At 48.6% G+C, this 20,239-nt stretch overlaps 1 protein-coding gene across 1 annotated transcript in view; it reads right to left on the bottom strand.

The window, feature by feature from the left end:
- Positions 1-1,674: 1,674 nt before the first annotated feature.
- The window catches only part of rpap1 (RNA polymerase II associated protein 1), a 28,268-nt gene continuing 9,703 nt past the window's right edge, over positions 1,675-20,239 (bottom strand). The window contains exons 10-25 of the mRNA XM_042338255.1: positions 19,055-19,156; positions 18,665-18,832; positions 17,391-17,582; positions 16,199-16,333; positions 15,130-15,309; positions 14,181-14,338; positions 13,902-14,084; positions 10,680-10,878; positions 9,994-10,103; positions 9,008-9,203; positions 8,185-8,331; positions 6,920-7,062; positions 5,333-6,122; positions 4,726-4,902; positions 2,932-2,988; positions 1,675-2,600 (exon numbers count right to left, since the gene is read on the bottom strand). Of these exons, the coding sequence (XP_042194189.1) occupies positions 2,445-2,600; positions 2,932-2,988; positions 4,726-4,902; positions 5,333-6,122; positions 6,920-7,062; positions 8,185-8,331; positions 9,008-9,203; positions 9,994-10,103; positions 10,680-10,878; positions 13,902-14,084; positions 14,181-14,338; positions 15,130-15,309; positions 16,199-16,333; positions 17,391-17,582; positions 18,665-18,832; positions 19,055-19,156 (3,093 nt within the window). The 3' untranslated portion in view covers positions 1,675-2,444. The remainder of the gene's footprint in view (positions 2,601-2,931; positions 2,989-4,725; positions 4,903-5,332; positions 6,123-6,919; positions 7,063-8,184; positions 8,332-9,007; positions 9,204-9,993; positions 10,104-10,679; positions 10,879-13,901; positions 14,085-14,180; positions 14,339-15,129; positions 15,310-16,198; positions 16,334-17,390; positions 17,583-18,664; positions 18,833-19,054; positions 19,157-20,239) is intronic.

The following is a 20,239-nucleotide window of genomic DNA, read 5'->3' as shown; positions in this document are numbered from 1 at the left end:
GTCTCATTAGCTCTTCACACAGTCCTGCAGCATTAGTAGTTAGCACGTTCACCTAGACCTGTGTTCGATTCTCGGGCAGGGCGAAACCTTAGGCAAGTTTCCTTACTCGACAGCTTGTTTACCTAGCAGCAAGTAGGAACCAGGTTGTCAGCTGATTGCCAAAGGTAATAATCCCTTAAAAGAAAAAAAGTGATCACTCAGTCCATGACTGTTTGTGAGATATTGCTGTGCACAATTGGCTGCCGTGTTTTGCCCACAAAATACACAGTCAATCCACTTTACAGTATATTCTGCAAAGCGTTTTTGAGACGTCTCAACTACGTGATAAGGTGCCATATCAAATGCAAGGATTATTATAATATGAGCCAGGGGAGAACTGGAGGGGAGTTTTGAAAGCGGGGAGAGTGGGAGAGAGCATCGAACTTAATGTAAGACAGTTGCAAGGCATTAGAAACTAGGAGAACATTCAACCCGTTGAGCCTGTTGCACCATTATATTAGATCACAGCTGATCTGTAACTTAATCCAAATCCCTGCCCTTTCACCATAAATAATAATCCTTGCATTTGATATAGCGCTTTTCACGTCTTCTAGACGTCCCAAAGCGCTTCACAGAATATACTGTAAAGTGAATTGACTATATATTTGAGGACGAATGCGGCAGCCAATTGCGCACAGCAATGTCCCACAAACAGTCGTGGACGGAAAATGCCCAATTTATTATTGTTTTGTATTTTTGGAGGGATTATTATTAGGCTCTGTGTGGAGTAAGGAAAGTTGCCCAAGGTTTCGCCCTGACCTGCCTGGAATTGAACTCAGGTCTCTCGCTTGCAAAGCGAGTGCTCTAACCACTGAGCTACAGGACTCCACAATGCTCTGCGCTTCCCCTCCACCCATCAAACATTCATCAAAGGCAACAGCAATGACGTTATCCAACATTATCCTTGTATTTTAAAAAAAAATCTCTACCCCACCCTCACTCCCTCACTCCCAACAAAGCCTCCTCTGCACGATACAGAAATCAAGGACAAGAATTCACAATTCTCTAAAACTGTTTCTTGTACAGTGTTTACAAAGTCCTATTACCCCATGTTTTGTTCCTAAAGTGCACTGACCCAGCAATTGAAACATGTGGAAGAATGATGATCATTGTATATAGAAGCACTTCATTGTATTCAGTCCCAAGTGTTTAACTGTATTTAGACGTCCAGAGGGTGGGTGGTTCGGGTGGGTGAGTGAGTGCCATCATTTTCATGGCAGATAACGATTCATTGCCGTTTGTGCCACATCTTCTGTGACATGGATGGAGGAGGTGAAATGCATCTCTGACAGACTGTTTCAGCTCCTCTGCAGTCTCACATTACTGTTTTGCAGCAGGGGATAACAGGACTTTGTGGACACCCTGTACTGAACCTGTTTCGCAATATTTTCATTGCAAACAAACCTGCACCTCCTCACTTCAGACAGGAGAGTGCTGGGTAAATGTCAAACACGCCGAGATCTATTTCAACCGCATCAGGGCTCTGTTGCAACCTCCTCATTGTGTCCATGACCTTGTGCACTCTCCTGGTTTCACTCCCTCCTCCTTCACACATCCTCCACACACTCCTCCGCTCCCCTTTTCCAAGAACCACTGACAAAAGTCTTCATTTTAAACACAAACCACAACAGTGTGTTTTACAATCCATTGCGTGTTTATTATGTCCAAGCCCCTGACACCACCACCCCCAGCAGCACAAACTGCTGTAAGATTTCAGTTGCAACTAGACCACCCAGGATGAGACAAGTACATGAGCTGCCACCTCTGAGTGCACAGCAAGCCACACTGGGAGGATCAACAGTCACTCCAAGAGGGCGTCTCGGTCGATACATCTTCAGCACTCTCAAAGGCTTCCCGTCCCTCGCACAGTGTGGTTGGAAAGTCTCTCCTGGAAAATCAATAGGGAGCGGTCTCTTGACAGCTCACTCAGGTCAGGCTCAGCTCCTGTCAAACAGCTCTCTCGGAAAGGCTTTTAAAGATCAGTCAGAGACCTGGTTTCAAGGAGCTCTTTGAAAATCTCAGTGGAATAGGATTTGCGGGCGGTCAGAGGAGGAGATCACACAAGAGGTCTTCAGTCCCCAGACAGGACATTATGTTCACTGTGAACTGGACAACCAGTTTAGCTAACCCACCATCATGGCTCCCTCCACAGGTACCAATGAACGACAACATTGGTTTTAAAATGCGGAGCTCTCATGTGTAAAAATATTATTCGGATCAGTTCAGTCAATGGGCAAGTCTGAAGTGTTCTGATGTTCTATCTCCCCCTCCCTCCCCATCCCCACTGAAAATGGACATCATCTTCTCCAGACTTGGGTGCCCTACTCGCAGCTCAGTGAGTTATGAAAGCTGCCATGTTACAGCAAAATGTCCGACTCCAGGGGCTAGACAGCTGTCGCAGGCCGCTATACTCCTTGCTCTCCGGCTCTCGGATAAACTCGCTCCCCCAGGACTTTCCTCATCCACTTGTCTCTTATCGCAGGCAGGTCCTCGTACATGTCAAACCCACACCGTGACTCTATATTTGGCAGCTTGTAGTAAAGCAGATGCTTTCTCAAGGCCTAAATGCAACAGACAAGTGAATGCAGTTTGTATAGAGGCTTAACTTTCATTCCCTGAAACACACGATTCTTACGGTTGAGTGAATATTTGTAAATTGAGACCTGACCGGTCAGTGCGGCAGAACAAAGACGTTAACACAGCTGTACTTTATACAGCACAGGTTAGATACAGAATAAAGCTTCATTTGCTGTCTGTACAGCCCTCCCAGGTCAGCTGCAGTAGATAAAATGCAGAGTTCCCTCTACGCTCTGTACAAGGTGGCTCATGTGTGCGCGTGTGATAAGACGATGAGCATTTAATGAAGATAAACTGGATGTGTGTAATACCCACCTCATCAGTTAATAAATAAGCCTTCCTAAGCATGCTCCTCCTGGCAGCGTCAAAGGCCTGTAAAACAACACATTGATCAGTGCGGAAACAGTGGCCAATACATTAGGGACATGTCCTGCAATGAGCTTAAGTGATTCTGTCCCAAAACATTCAGTTACACTGATTTAAATCACAACTCTTTTGGCTGTGATGAACTCCTGTGCGCAAGTGCTGCTGCGTTTTGCCCACAAAATATACAGTCAGTTCACTTTACATTATATTCTGGAGCGCTTTGAGACGTCTTGAAGACATGATAAGGCTCTATATCAAATGCAAGGATTATTATTATTAAAAATAGTTAAGACCCAGTTAGTTAGTGAGTGAGTGAGTGAGTGAGTGAGTGAGTGAGTGAGTGAGTGAGTGAGTGAGTGAGTGAGTGAGTGAGTGAGTGAGTGAGTGAGTGAGTGAGTGAGTGAGTTATATAACTTGTCCTGAAACCCCTCATCCTTGTGGCATTTGGTTTGTCAACTGACAGAGAGGAAGTTCCCTGCACACTGGGTAAAACATCAATGTTAGTCCACATGACTGGTTCGGATCTCAACATTAACTCTTTACATTTACAGCACCAAACTCACCCATTGTAGAGACTCTCAACATCCCAACCAGTAACAAATATCAGGATTATTTATTTAACATCACAAGCTTTGTCTTTGATGTACATTCTTTTTCTCGTCGTTTGATTTTACCACAGCCCACTTTAGCACAGAGAATCCTCCTCATCTCACCATTTCAGTTCAAATGGTTCCCCTTTCAGAATTGGTGACCTGTTGGGGAACTTTTTTTTAAACACTCGGCAGATGGAAGCCAACCAGAGCTGAATAATAATATAATAATAAACCTTGCATTTGATATAGCGCCTTATCACGTCGTTGAGACGTCTCAAAAGCACTTCACAGGTTATACTGTAAAGTGGATTAACTGTGTATTTTGTGGATGAAACGTGCACAGGAACATCAGAGGCAAGTAGCGCATCTCAGAATCCTAATTACTTTTGACATGAATTAGTTTTTACTCAGCGTTCTATGTGGTTTAATCTAGAATAAACGAGTGACTGAAAGGGTTGAGATACGGGCAGTTTTTAAATTGAGTATTTTATCTGCAGTTGAGGTATTCACTGATATGACAATCAAATATCCTAGCAGAGCGATGATGCACTTGTCAGCTGCCCTCACAGCTGATTTATTATACAGTCTGCAGGATGCTAATCCCCAGTATCAGCACTGCACAATGATACAATGCCAGGATTCTGTTTGGCTAAGGTTACATTTAACCCCAAATTCAGCAGAGTCCAAAGCAAAATTGGTTGCGTGCAGCAGACTGACAGTGTAAAATTAGATTTCTTTTTCCCTCCGCAGGTGATTTTTTTTTTTGCCTCAGTCATGGTACCTGGTGTGTGGGAAATCCCCACATATGCCTAACTCGCCACTCCCGATAACTCGTCACTTTTACTTGGAGTGACGAGTTAGCAGGAGTTTACTGTATGTTCCCAGTTCACTGGCTGGTAAACAAGATAAGCGACAAGCCAGCAAGGATTTCATTCCTCCTCTAATCATCAACATCATTGCCTTTAGGCTCAAACCTGCAGTTCTAAATCCAGGGATCTCAACACAAAACACTGGGAACTGAATGAAGCAAGTTTTGGCCATGCACTACATTTTTGTCGACACTTTAAGGCCAGATTCACTGAGCTGCTCTCAAAGACAACAGGATGATTTTTAGCCACGAATGGGAATCTTAGCGAGATGATAGGTTTACCTCATCTACAGTCTCCTGGGAAAAGATGAAACCGTTAACGTGAGCGACAGCCACCGCGTAGAGTACAGGGCACCAGTTGAGACGCAGGGTTCCGGTCACCAGGGTCTTGAAGTACTGTCGGAGCAGCCCCAGGGACCCCTCTGTGGGCCGTGTGTAGGCCTCCAGGGGCACAGGCAGCTGTGGAGACACACGGAGAATGCAGCACTTTGCAACTGGCATCAACGCATAATAATAATCCCGGCATTCGACATAGCGTGTTATCACGTGCTTGAGACGTCTCAAAGCGCTTCACAGGATACGCCGTAACATGAATTGACTATATTTTGTGGGCGAAACAAGGCAGCCAGTTGCGCACAGTAATGTCCTCAAACAGTCGTGCTGTGAGTGACCAATTTTATTTGGGGGATTAATCCCTCCTTGGGTCACTCAATCCATGACTGTTTGTGGGACGCTGCTGTGCGCAATTGACTGCCGCGTTTCGCCCACAAAATACACAGCCAAGTCACTGTAAGATGTCCCGTGAATCTCTGCGAAACGTCTCAACAATGTGATTAAGGCGCAGGGATTGTTACCGACATCGTTATTATTGCTATGACGACACACGTACCCGGTTCAGCGGGACTCCCAGGGCTCGCAGAACCCCGACATGTTCCCCGAAGACGGCTTCCCGCAACTGGACGCTGAACCTCCTCTGCAGCGGGAGCAGCAGGAAGCAGCCGAAGAGGTGATCGCCGAACGAGACGCTCTCGAACTGCTGGAGGAGATCCACGTACAGGTCGTAGAAGGAGCTGAGGCCGGGCAGCGGGACGCCAAGGTCCAGGGCGGCCATGCGGCTGGGCTGGCAGAAGGTGGCCAGCAGGGCCGACAGGTAATCGTGCACCGGGCGCTCCAGGAACAGGTCGCTGCCCGTCAGGAAGACGCACGTGAGCCGGGCCAGTTTGGCGGCCGGAGCCAAGCTCCGCAGGAGGCCGTCCCGCCAGGTCTCCAGGAGCAGCAGCCACTGCAGGCAGCCGGTCACTCCGGCCACCAGACCTGGGGGCAGCGAGCCCACCAACTGACCTCTCAGCTCCTCCCGGCTGGCTCGCTCGTACAGGGTGATCAGCGGCAGGAAGGCCCAGTCGGCCGGCAGGAGAGGACCCGTCATCTCAGGCAGCAGCAGGGAGCTGACCGAGTGGGTGTTGCCCTTATAGCAGGCCTGCGACTGCAGCAGTGCAGGCCGCAGCTGGGCCAGCTGAGCCAGGTAGCCGGCCCGGATGCTGGGTAGCTGCTTGAAGGCTTCGGCCAGCAGTGTCCCTCGGGTGGGGCTGGGATGAGCGCTCGCTCCAGGGTCCTGGTCTGTCCCGAGCCGAAGGATACAGCGCAGGTCCTCCGCTTCGGGCCCGCCAGACTTCCCTTCCCTGCAGGTACACATAAGGCACAAGACAGCAGAGGGGTTAGAGACGGGCCCCCCCTCCAAACACCAGCTCAGCATCAAGTGCTTACTCAATCCTCCAGATACACTGCTCGGTCATCTCATGGCTGGAAAGTGCACTCGCATCCTGCTTACCTAATTCAGGAAAGTATTAGGCGCAAGTTGGCAAGAGCCAAGGCTTGGGGACCGCAGAGTATGAGTTTGAGTAAGTGCTCCGGAATCTAACCAGCTAAAACCGCATAGCTTGCCATTGAGAGCACTGTCTGGCAAGCTTTCCCGCTGCTTGTCCAGCTAGGGTTTTGGCTTGCAGGGTTAATGGGAGTTAAGTGGGATGACTCCCTGGCTCCAGTGACTGGTCTGCCCTTCCAAATCCTGCCGATGAGCCAGGCTGGCTATACTATCATCAGCAGTGCCCTGGAATACTGAAGACCCACCTGGCTCAGGAACTGGACTAGAGACCGCCACAGAGGGCTGGCTCGATTCCAACATTCAGTTGCAAAACATCTCACCTTGGAACTCGTTCAAGTCCAAGAAAACCCCGCTTACCCCCCGACCGGACAGGTTAAACGACCTGTTCATCTGATAACAGAGCTCCCTGCAGCACTGCGATGGAATGTCAGCCTGGAATATGAGCTCAAAGTCCTGACGTGGGGCTTGAAACCACAACCTTCGGATCCAGGGACAAGAGTGCTACCGACTGAGCCAGGCTGTCACTCAGCACTAAAGCTAAGCAACCGAAGCTGATCCTAATAAAAGCCAGTTACCCTTCAATCAAATACTCACGGGATCAGGTCTTGGTTGAAAGCCAGGCCTGACAGGAGCTCGTGTGCCAAGTGCTCGCTGCCAGGCAGCAGCCGGCTCAGCAGTGTCATGGTCACATAGTGATAGAGCGGAGCGTGAAGGGAAAGCCCACAATCCACAGCAATCTGAAAGCACAATGAAAAGATGCCGACAAATTCGCTGGGACTTTACCAGGGATAAGAACATAATAATCCTTGGATTTGATACAGCGCCTTATCACGTCATTGAGACGCATCAAAGCGCTTCACAGAACATACTGTAAAGTGAATTGACTGCCTATTTTGTGGGATGAAGCGTTTTAGTTACGAAGAGACATTGGAGCACGCTTTTGTTTATGAGAGCTGAGGTTAAGCAATGACCTGACAAAGGTCTCCAGAGATAATAAGAGTGGCAGTCGGGTGAAGAGCAAACAATTATTTCCACTGGTGAGAGGCCACAAATTTAAGATAATCCGAAAAGGAATTAAACCATTTCTCTCTGCAGAGTCGGTGTGGAATGTGGAATTATCTGTCACAGACTGCCGCTGAAGCTGGCTGTCCATCAATTCTTTTATAACAGAATTAGACTTCCCGTTTAGATAAAGATTTAAATTGAGTCACCCTCTTTGGCAGTCCTGAGCCAGGAACGTCTGCAGTACTTCAAGGCACTGCTGTTGACGGTCAAGTCAGCCTGGCTCACTGGCAGGACTTGGAGGAGTAGACCAGTCACAAGAGCTGGGATTCTTCCCACTCAGGGTCTATCAACCCTGCAAGCCAAATCTCAAGTGAGCAGGCTGGTCCGGAGCAGCTAGCCAACCCATTGGGAAGCTTGCCAAGGTTTGTAATCTAGCAATACCCCAAGGCATGCTCTGAAGTCCCCAAGCCTTGGTTCTTGCCAACATGGGTCTAACTTCCCAAAAATTAGATGTGCCCCTGTGAGCAGATTGTACACTTTGTAAACAGAAACTATAGCCAGTTGACCTCTCTCAGTAGTTGGGTTTGGAGACTCCAGCATAGATTTCTGTACACGTCAAATACTCGGCTGACCAAACCCAGGTAAACAACAACACGTGCCTACTTCAGCCTGTTCTCTCTCACTGTAAGGTGGTGAGGAGTGAGAACTGTGGCTGATTTTCCCCCTCTGTAACTCGGCGTCACAGAGGCTAACAGTAGCCCCCAACTGCTGGCTAAATGCTGGGTCATTGAGCGATGGAGTCTGTGCGTGGACAGAGTGAGTGAGGCGGCGGCATGTCATGTCAGGGAACTCACCACCTTGGAGGCCAGTTTGAGAACCTGGAACTGGAAGTGGAACTCGTGCCGTAAGAGCCAGGCAGAGGCGTGGGTCACCGGCGGTGTCCCTTTGCTGCTGCGATTCAAGTAATCCCTCAAGGCTTTGCTTTGCAGGACAACAGAGAACTATAACGGACACAGGTGGAAATCGATCAGTCAAAAGAACGTGCGTCTTTACAACAGCTTCTCACATCAATACATCTCAAAGTGCTGCCCAGCGTAGTGAATGTTTTTTGTGGCAAATCTAGCAGCCATTGAATGCACAGCAAGATAGTCCACAAACAGCAGAGAAGAGACAGAACAATTAAACTGAAGGATTGTCAATGAAGACAGCGCCTTGAGATGTCCTCCCGACGTGAAAGGCGCTACACAAATGTAATTTATTGTTGTTGTTGGTAGCAACTCGCTACTCTTTTCAAACAGTGTCACAGGTTCTTTTAACATCCACCCGAAGACCAGAGATCAGAGAGTGATCGCTGGCTTCTGGGAGGTTAAATAGGTAATGATAAGAGCAGGATTAGTTACAAAGCCATTCAACCAGTGAGGGTCAGTCAGACACACACACAATGACAATGAGGGGCAGTCAGACACACACAGTGACAATGAGGGGCAGTCAGTCACACACAGTGAAAGTGGCGGGGCGGTCAGAGGCAGAGAGTGACTGTGAGGAGCAACAACGACAACAACTTGCATTTATATAGCACCCTTCAGGCGGGGTAGCGTCCCGGAGGGCTTGAGGGGCAATCAGACAACACTGAGTGACAATGACAGAGGTGGAGGCACAGAGTAAAGAAGGTCTTACCTGTTGTACCAAGCCTTTGTGGGCGCTGCAGATGCTATTTATTAAACAGAGCAATGCCGTCAGAAAGGAGAAGGGGGATCGAGCCCCGAGTAGGCTGAGGGGCGGCTTGCCACCAGCGCAGCTCAGTGACACAAGACTGTAGATAGTCTCGGGGCCCGGAGAGCAAGACGTGGGATTGCACAGGGCCGAGCAGGAGCTGAGGAGAGACAGTACCGCAGTCAGACAGGGAGCACCATACTGAGGGGAAATCAGCAACACAGACTACAACTACTTACCAGCAATCAGCAAGACTTGGTGTCTGATAACACACTACCGAGAACTTCACCTGTCCTCCGGTATGGCACAGATAGGTTTCACAGTATCTGTCCAGCTAGGGTTACACTTGCTTTGTGGGACTGAGGTCTTCGTCTACCCGTCACTGCTGAGCTAAGTGGGTAACCCATCAACAGTGGCGTAAACGACTGCAGATCTGCTCCGCTTTACCACATACATGTCTTCAAAACTAGCTCAACACAGGACGAGGCAGACACCGAGAGTGAGAGATGGTCAGACCCTCAGAGTGACAGTGTGGGAGGGGCAGAGGAGTGGGAGGGGGTCAGACACACACAGTGGTAGCGAGGGGCAGTTACACACACGCAGTGACAGTGAGGGTGGGGGTTCAGACAGAACGACAGTGAGGCACTGAGTGAACAGTATCTCAGTCAGTCGATCAGCATTTCGCCCTCTGGTTTTAGACAGTTCTGAGAGTTTAGTACTCATCTTCACTCTCTGAGACACCAATGGCAGGCCTGGATTTCCTGTTTAGACGAGCAGGAGTGTCATCACCTGTGTGCACCAGAGAGTTAAGCAGAAACTCAGCTTCTGTATGTTCTCAGGAGCTGAGCGCAGACTCTGAAGCCCAGCGAGATCCGTCTGTAACTTGCCCTCAAACCACTGGCTTACTGTAGATTACAGGATTCGTACAGCGACAAGACAAACAGGCTTACATGAGATCCTCAAACATGTTCTGCACTGCCGGCAGCTTAAGCAACGGCAACAGGACCTCAGAGGAGAACGTCTCCAGTTCTTCCAAACACTCCACCGGCCTGTAGGAGGGCTGTAACAAATGGAACAGTTGACAAGGAGACCTGACCAGGCCAACTGACTGTACGTACCTGAATCAGTCTCCACACGTGAAGACAGGACTATTCAGACCTAGCTGATTAGAACTTAAGAATTTGCTTGTCGAAAGAAGGCCAAGGTCCATCTAGTTTACCTTCCACCGTCCTGGCAGTCACTATATACTGTACCCAAGATATTATTTTCTAGTAGAAATCTATCTAATTTGTTCTTGAAACAACACGCTGCTTCCACCTTCTGTCTCTCTAGGGAACCTGTTCCATAAGGTTATTATTCGCTCACTGAAATAATGCTTTACACAGACAGGCTAGACACACACAGACACCAGGCTAGAAGGGCACACAGACAGCCAGGCTAGAAGGACACACAGACAGACAGGCTAGAAGGACACACAAACAGATAGGCTAGAAGGACACACAGACAGCCAGGCTAGAAGGACACACAGACCGATAGGCTAGAAGGATACAGACAGACAGCTTAGACCAACACAGGCAGCCTCCAAGCACAAAGACAGACATGCTAGCACCACAGACAGTTGAAGCTGAAGTGTAACCTGTTGGGGAAGCTTGCTGTAATAGGCTGCCAGGTAGATCATGTAGGTGGAGGTCAGTTGCCTCTTGGCTCCCCATATCTCTGAACAGCTGATGTCTCTGAGGCAGCTCTTCAGACAGGCCAGCAGGAAGGGCTTGATCCCAGCGACATGGCTCCAGTTGACCGGAGGAGGAGGAATATGTTCAGTCTTGTCCTCGACACTGAAGGAACACAATACAAAGGTTAGGTCACTCACTTCACTGTTACTCTGCTGTCTGGAGTCCTGGAATCTGAAGCAGGCCGGTGTCCACTGAGCACAGGGAGTGAACGGGTTGATCAGGTTTGAGGAGGTCCCAGAGGTAGGGTGGGGCAAGACCATGGAGGGACTTAAAAGTTAGGATGAGGATCCTGAGTTGATCTGATGAGGGATGGAGAGCTAGTGGAGCCGGGCGACTATGGGGGTGGTATTTTTGCCTAGTGCAGGACAATTACAAGGATTATTATTGCGGTTATACATCAGCAGCTGTACTGAAACTATTTACAATCTGTATCGGCGAGGCATGCTGTCAGAAAGAGACCAAGGAAAATGTTTTGAGTAACATGGTGTACATGAATAATAATATATAATAAATAATAATAACAATCCCTGCATTTGATGTCGTGCCTTATCATGTTGTTGAGACGTCTCAAAGTCCTTCACACAATATACTGTGAAGTGTAGTGACTGTATATTTTGTGGGAGAAACGCGGCAGTCAATTGTCCCACAATCAGTCATTTATTGAATAACTGCATTTTTTTAAAAAAGGGATTATTACCCCCTGAAAAGCGATCTACCAATCGACTAACAACCGGGTTCCAACTTACTGCTGGTTAAATTGAGTTGTGTGGAGTAAGGACATTTACTTTAGGTTTTGCCCGGCCTGGAATCAAACCCATGTCCTTTCGTGTATTTTGTCGGCGAAACTCTGCGGCCAATTGCGTACAGCAATGTCCCACAAACAGTCATGGATTGAGTGGCAAAATTAGCATTATTTATTTACTTACTTTTTGAAGGGATTATTACCCCCCAGAAAGCGATCCTCCAATCAACTAACAACTGGTTTCCTACTTACTGCTATGTAAACAGAGGTGTGTGAAGTAAGAATTAAGGTTTCGCCCCGCCCCAAGTCCTCTCGCTTGCAAGGTGAATACTCTAATAATAATAATCCTTGCATTTGATATAGCGCTTTTCACGTCGGGAGGACGTCCCAAAGCGCTTCACAGAATATACTGTAAAGTGAATTGACTGTATATTTGTGGGCGAACGCGGCAGCCAATTGCGCACAGCAATGTCGCACAAACAGTCGTGGATTGAAAATTACTAATTTATTATTGTTTTTGGTTTTGGAGGGATTATTATTAGGCTCTGTGTGGAGTAAGGAAACTTGCCCAAGGTTTCGCCCTGCCTGGAATTAAACTCAGGTCTCTCGCTTGCAAAGCGAGTGCTTTAACCACTGAGCTACAGGACTCCACAATACTCTAACCAATACGCTACAGGACACAATGAGTGGGAACCCCATGCACAGACTTGTAGTACACGAGGACACATTTCGCTTGTTTTCATCAATGACCACGTGATATTGACTAGCCAGGAACCCCAGTACTGCTGTTTGTGTTCTTTGGTGTCCCATTTGTTTAATTAAAATGAAATCCTCTGAAAGGAGTTTCCCTGATACCTCAGGGAATTTGCATGACAAGCAGCTGAGCCTCAGACACCAGCGACAGCTGAGGTTCATTCTCTGCCTCTGGGCTGTTAGCTAATATATTTGATTGTTACAATCGGTCTCATTTCTACTAGATTATTATTATTATTATTATGATTATTAGATGATGTTCCTAGTGTTGCGTAAAACTGCATAAAGTGAAACAGCTCGGAAACAGGTCAATCGACCAAGCTCAACTAGTTTACACCAGTGTTTATACCTCCACTCAAGACCCCACCCTCTCCTATTCTCTATTTAACCTCTCTATTCCATTCATTCTCTCTCATGTGTGCATCATAGATTAAATAAATAGTATTAAGGTTATAAATTTACTAAAACATGGAATCAGGCCACTCAGCCCATCCAGTCCATGCCAGATGGACCTACTATCCAACAACAACAACAATAACAACAAGATTACATTTGTATAGCGCCTTTCACGTCAGGAGGATGTCCCAAGGTGCTGGACAGTTTACAGCATTTCAGACCCGAGCTGGGGTCAGGAGGGGGGAAAGGAGAGGAGGGGATGGTGGGTGGCCGATGGCATGGTAATAAAGGAGGGTCTTGAGGCGGGACTTGAAGGAGGCTAAGGAGGGGACGAGGCGGGATGGAATTTCAGAGTTTGGGAGCAGAGTGGCTGCAGGCTCTCCTGCCAATGGTGGGGTGGGTGGGTCGGGGGACGTGGAGCAGGCCAGAGCCGGCTGAGCGGAGGGAACGGGCGGGTTGGTAGGGGATTAGGAGGTCACAGAGGTAGCGTGGGGTGAGGCCATGAAGGGCTGTGCAGGTGAGGACCAAGATCTTGAACTGGATTCTCTAAAGGATAGGGAGCCAATGGAGTCGGGCGAGAGTGGGGGAGATGGGGTCATCGAGTTTGGTGCGGGAGAGGACATGGGCTGCAGAGTTCTGGATTATCTGCGGCCTGTGGAGGGAGGAGTTGGGAAGGCCGACAAGCAGGGCGTTTGCATAGTCGAGCCTGGAGGTGATGAAGGTACTTATATAAAGTCCAGCGTTTATACTCCACACAGGTCTCCACCCACTAAAATCAGAAAATCTACCTTCCTATTGAATGCATCTACACTGTTTGATTCAGCCACTGCTTCAAGCGAGTTCCCTCTGTGTGAAGAGGTTCCTCTTAAATTCTCTCTTAGATCTCCTAGACCCTATCTTATCCTTGTGTCTTCTGGTTAAGGATTTCCAAACAAGTGGTCTCATTTACAAAAGACAATGTACCTAGTGTTTCATGGAATTGCATAGGGATTAGTACCCCTGCAAAGTGATCCTCCAATCGACTAACAACCGGGTTCCTACTTACTGCTTGGTAACAGAGGCATGAGGAGTAAGGAAACTTGCCTCAGGTTTTGCTCTGTTTGGGAATCAAACTCAGGTCCTCTCGCTTGCGAGGCAAGTGCTCTAAACAATGAACTACTCCACAAAGACACAATATCAAATGCAAGGATTATTACTGTTGTTGTTGTTTTTGTAATGTATTGCTAGCAGCTACCTGCAGGTGAGCTGTGCATGGAGGTCCGCAGAGCAGCCTGCTGTGTTGGTGACGTTGACTAGCAGGATGACCAGGGCCTCGGCTCTCTGCGAGGAACAGTTGCGTAGAGCATCCCCTCTCGCCGATGGGGCGACTAAGCTTGGCAACTTCTGTAGGATCTTCACCAGCACCGGATACAGATCTCTGAAAAACAAGAGAGACTGAACTCAGGCCCACCACACATACTGCCCTCGCCACCCACCGACCCTCCCTCCCTCCCTCGTAGTGTTGCAGACTCACTTGTACAGGTCACAGGCCTGTGCATAGCTGGCAGCGACAGCCCAGAGCCGCAGAGCCTCAGTGCAGAGCCAGCAGGAGTCTCCCTCCTCCAGGGCCAGGTCTCCAGGATCCTCAGCCAGAAACCGTCCAATCCTTCCCTTCAGCTTGTATTTATTCAGCTAAGTCAAACACGATAAGGTGAGAGTATGTTCATAATACTGTGATCACCCAGCATACAAGACCTTTGTAGGCTCCCTCTACACTAAGTTCCAGATCAGATGGAGCCACTGTTCTCTGGGGCTGCTGTCCATCCTTCGGGTAAGACATTAAACCGAGGTTTAAGTGGACGAGGTTAAAGATTTCATGGCACTATTCGAAAAGGGAGTTTCTCTCTCCCAGTGTCCTGGCCAGCAATCTCCCAGATAAAATTGGTCACTCACTCCATGGCTATTTGTGGGGCATTGCTGTGTGCAAATAATAATAATCCTTGCATTTTAAATAGCGCCATTCATGTCGTTGAGATGTCTGAAAGCGTTTCACAGGATATACTGTAAAGTGGATTAACTGTGCATTTTGTGGGTGAAACTTGGCAGTCAATTGCACACAGCAGTGCCCCAAACCCAAACAGCCATGGAGTGAGTGACCAATTTTATTTGGGGGATTGTTTGCCAGGACACTAAGAGAAAGAAATTCCTTCTCTTTTCGAATAGTGCCGTGGGATCTTCAACGTCCTTATGAACAGGCAGACAGGATCTCGGTTTAACGTCTCATCTGAAGGACAGCGCCTCTGACAATGCAACACCCCCCCCAGCGCTGCATTAGAGTCAGCTCAGACTATGTGATTCCATGTCCCGACGTGGGGCTTGAACCCACAACCTTCTGACTCAGAGGTGAGAGTGCTGCTACTGAGCCAGACTGATACACAAACAGCCACCGAGTGAGTGAAATGAAGGATGCAAATAATCCTTACCAGAATAGCTGACATATGGCGACCAGCTGAAGCCAGGACACGGAGCAGTTTCATGGCAGCCGCTGAAGGCAGCCCATAAATGCTGTCCACCATCTGTCCCTCCTCAAGAGCAGGTACTGACCAGGTGGCCGGCAAGAACTCCCTGACGATGGTCTCCATCAGTCGCGGGCACTCAACAATCTGAGACAAACACATCATCAGTTTGGGATCCACACACAGCCCAAGATATGTTACACATCAAGCAGGACCATAGAATTGTTTTGGGTAAGCCTGACACATGCAGAAACCCAGCACCATGCTTAAGATCATCCAAACGAGACTGAAAATTCCACATATCAATTTCCCTGTGACCGGAATGGAATGGGCACTCTCTCCATCGCAGGACACACCATGCTTACTTAATTCTGGAGTGTTAGGCGCAGGTTGACAAGACCCCAGAGTATTGCAATGGGGTAACTGCTGGAGTTTAACCAGATAAAACCACATTACTTCAATAGTCCTGTCTGCTAAAATTCCTGCTGCTTGACCAGGTAGCACAACCCTACTAGGGCATTTGTTGCAGGGTTAACAAGAGCCGGATGGGAAGAGTCCCTGCCCTTCAAGTCCTACCAGTGTGCCAGGCTGGCTGTGCTGTCATTAGCCGTGCCGGGCTGGCTCAGAAACTGGGCTACCAAGACCTCGCTGCAGAGAGAGGGCTGGCTCGATTCTAATGTTCTGACAGTCAAGTATGTCAGCTTGGAGCCAGTTGATTTCCAAGCAGACCCTGCTTACTTCCTCTCTGCCTCCCAGTAAGGATAATCACTAACTTTTGCACCACAAACATCCACAGAAGTTTTCATTCTGTCCCTTCCCCACAACCTTTCATTTTTAGAATGCTACGGTGTATAAATGCTTTATATTCAAAACGTTGCGTCTCTGACAGCCTCGATACTAACGGGGAAGCCCATGGCAACAAAATAACCCGCCCACTTTAATCCACGTTACGTGCCGTGGTTGTGGCCCCGAGCCAGAGTCTGACACCGCTTATTCTCCCCTTCCTTAGTTCAGGCTCGCCCGTGTGAAAGATTACCTGACTGCAAGCTTCAGAGGAGTGCCTCGCGATTCGGATCAAGATGTCGAAAATTTCAGTAACCACCGAGGGGACGGGACGGACAACCTCCAAGATGTAGCGTAGACGGTGAAGAACTTTCATCTTCAGCAAACCCTGGACCAACACCAAACACGACAGGTGAGCGACATAATAATTATATCATAATAATAATCCTTACATTTGATATACCGCCTTATCAAGTTGTTGAGTGGTCTCAACGCGCTTCACAGAAAAAAAAAACTGTAAAGGGAATTTACTGTGTATTTTGTGGACGAAACGCAGCAGCCAATTGCACACAGCAATGTGTCACAAACAGTCATTGACTGAGTGACCAATTATTTTTTAAAGGAATTATTACCCCCTGAAAGTGATCTGCCAATCAGCTAACAACCGGGTTCCTACATACTGCGAGGTAAACAGAGGCGTGTGGAGTAAGGAAACTTGCCTAATGTTTCGCCCTGTCTGGTTCACTTCATGGCTGTTTGTGGAGCATTGCTCTGCACAAGTTGGCTGCTACAAATATGTAATTGACAGTAAACTCTATGAAGCACTTTGAGACGGCTCGATGAGGTGATAAAGTGCTGCATCGGATGGAAGGATTATTATTGTTACTGTAAAGATTGTGGGCTCTCAGTGTATAGCTAAGCTGTTGCACTGTTACATGTTCCTGGGGCCCTCCTGGTGCTCATTTGATCCACCTTAAAACTGTGCAAACGCGAAAAACAGGCATTTCTAAAGAGCTGTAGACCTTCAATTACTGTGGAGCTTCACGCTGTGGGAGCTGAAGGGCTGCTTTTATCAAAGGCGTGCTCCAGACTGATAAGCTGCAGCATCACACGCTCAGCGATCAGAGCAGCATGACTGCCAAAAGACAGACTTGAAAGAAAGAGGCAGGCGTGAAATCTGTGCCAATGTGATATGAAGTGACGACTGTAATACACCAGGCATTCCCCCCCACACCCTCCCCCCATTACACCAGTCACCGGCAGCCTGCCTCACATGCCAGTCTTCATATTGAGAATAATAATAATCCTTGCATTTGTTATAGAGCCTGATCACGGCCTCAGGCTCCGCCACTGTTAAGCGCTCCGAAACGCTACCCTGTGTGAAGGGCGTTATGTAAATGCAAGTTGTTGTTGTAAAGTGTCCAATAAAACACAGCAGATTTTACCTTAATGATATCCACATGAGCCACATCTGGATCAGGCTTTTTCTCATCTTTGGAGACAGGTTTGTGCGGCTGCTTGTCCCCCGTCGGCCTCAGCTCTTCCTCTTCATCATCATCATCTTCCTCCACTTCATTGGGCAGTAGCGGAAATGTCCCTGCCCCCAGGTACCATGAGAACGTCTGATCAAGATATTCCTTTGGATGAGAAGTGAATACTGGAATATTAAATAGCCGCACAGTCTCTCTCACAATCGTAGAAACAGGCACAGTCGCTCACATAATATTCACTCACTTGCCTTCACTCACTCTTGCCCGCACGCCCACTGCCTGTCACTCTTGGAAACCAAATTTTCATCGTCCAACTTCACCCTAGTTACTGAACATCAGGCAGCATTTTAAGGGAAAGGAAATGAACGGTGCTAAAGGGATCCGTCCAAACCTAAGTATCGTGGAGTTTGAGCGGAATAAGCACCTTTTTTATTTTGTTCAGCCAGATGTCTGACACGTGAGGAAGGAAGCCCATCACCGTGCTTAAGGGTATCCATACCAAACTGAGAATTCCTACACATGGAAATTCCAGACATAGATTGCTGGAATGGAATGCGCACTCTCTCCCTGGTGAGACATATCCCGCTTACCTCATTCCGGAACGTAATAGGCGCAGGTTGGCAAGACCCAAGGCTTGGGGACTTCAGAATGTGTGTTGGTGTAACTGCTGGAGTCTAACCAGTTAAAACCACATAGCTTGCCATTGAAATTGCTATCTGGCAAGCTTTTCCACCCCCCCCACCCCCCCAACCCCGTTTGTCCAGCTAGGACCAGCTTATCCATTAGGGGTTTGGCTTGCAGGGTTCATAGGAGCTGAGTGGGAGGATTACCTGCCCCAAGTGAATAAGGACCCAATACAGCTCGAGATGTGGAATTGTAGAATTTTACAGCACAGGAGACCATTGGCCCACCGCAAGCAACTGTGGCTCTGTGACAGTTACTCCCATTCCTATAGAATGGAGGAACGATTTTAAATTGCAGTGTAATTGGGAATATGGTTGTTTTAAGTCACGCAGAAAACTAATTTCCCAAATTGGACAAAGATTAAGCACGAGAACGTATACTTTAAGTGAGCGAGATTTGGCCGGCTGGCACGAGGTGGAATATAGACCTTAGAACCTGTGAGACGTTGAAGAGAAAACAGAGATGGTCAAAGTGCGGAGTCGAGGGTGTTGAGCATCTCACAGCCCCTCAGGATGAGGAAGGGGGAATGGTAATCTGAGGCTTACCTCATCACCAGGAGACACGAGTAGTGCCCTGAGGGCCTGGACACAGGCGGCGATCACATTGTCAGCGCTGTCGTCCAGCGAGAACCGCAGCAGGAAGAGGAAGCCGGCGTCCAGCAGGATGGCCAGCAGGCTGGGTTTGATCGAGGACGAGAAGACGCCATCTTTAGCCTGGAAACGTGAAGAGTGCGGTCACTGCGACGCCAGCACCACTGGCTTCAACTCACTGACAGGACGTCAAACAAAACCAGCGAGAGCCCAGGCTGCGTGGCCTCTCCCTGTCCTTCACGGCCACATTCAGTGTCCATCCCCACCACCCCCGGTCAGAGGCTCCCCTCCCTCCTGAGGGTCTCTCAATCTGCTATTGAAAGTGTGACCTCTCTAAAAACCCACCTTCTGGACAATATGAGCCAGGGTCTGAAGGGCTAGAGTCCGCTGCTGGATGACCTGACTGCGGGACAAGTGGAACAGCTCCTGCAGTGAGTACCCCGCTTCCTGGAAGAGAGCATCGGGAAAGAGCATTAAAAAGGGAGGAAAAGATATTATTGGGAACACTCACTCCCATCCTATTGGGAATTCTACCAACTCCCCCCCACCCCCCCTCCCCCACAGTATATCGGTGTCAACAGCAACGACAAATTTACACTCACGCTCGCCTATCCTACCGTCACTCGCTCGCTCACTCCTCCCGAAGTCAGTCGCTCGCTCACTCCTCCCGAAGTCACTCGCTCGCTCAGTCCTCCCGAAGTCAGTCGCTTGCTCACTCCTCCCGAAGTCACTCGCTCGCTCACTCCTCCCGAAGTCACTCGCTCGATCACTCCTCCCGAAGTCACTCGCTCGTTCACTCCTCCCAAAGTCACTCGCTCGTTCACTCCTCCCAAAGTCACTCGCTCGTTCACTCCTCCCGAAGTCACTCGCTCGCTCACTCCTCCCGAAGTCACTCGCTCGCTCACTCCTCCCGAAGTCGCTCGCTCGCTCACTCCTCCCGAAGTCACTCCCTCACTTTCCCTGATGTCACTAGCTCACTCCTCCTGACGTAACTCGCTCACTCCTCCTACTGTCACTCATTCTCTCACTCCTCCTAAAGTGACTCACTCACCCCTCCAAGGAGCCTGGGATAGAAGGCTTACACAGGTTGGACACAAGTCGGTTAGTGGGCAGCTCTGGTACTTTATACAAATTCAGTCACTAACCACAGCAAGAAAACCCTTTAAAGAGTCAGTGAACACTGTAAGTCAGACACCAATGTGTGCAAGAGCTTGAGCTTCCTGTGGCTGGTGTTCTACAGCAACAGATAATAATAATGAACCTTGCATTTGATATGGCGCCTTATCACGTCTTCAAGACGTCTCAAAGTAAAGTGAATTGTCCGTATATTTTGCGGGCGAAACACGGCAGCCAATTGCCCACAGCAGTATCCCACAAACAGATTATTTCTGAAGATGAAATATTGCAGGTAATCCACTGAGGGAGCAGGTAATCTACTAACAGCATTATTAATCCAACACCTGTTCTCCAAACTGTAGGCGACTGCATTTTGTGGGCGAACGATGAAGTGAATGACCAATTAAATGGTTC

Source organism: Callorhinchus milii, unplaced genomic scaffold (genome assembly GCF_018977255.1).
Source record: "Callorhinchus milii isolate IMCB2004 unplaced genomic scaffold, IMCB_Cmil_1.0 Scaffold9, whole genome shotgun sequence".
In the NCBI taxonomy this organism is placed as follows: domain Eukaryota; kingdom Metazoa; phylum Chordata; class Chondrichthyes; order Chimaeriformes; family Callorhinchidae; genus Callorhinchus; species Callorhinchus milii.
Note: the sequence above shows the minus strand (reverse complement) of the source record. Positions and strands in the feature narration are given on the sequence as shown.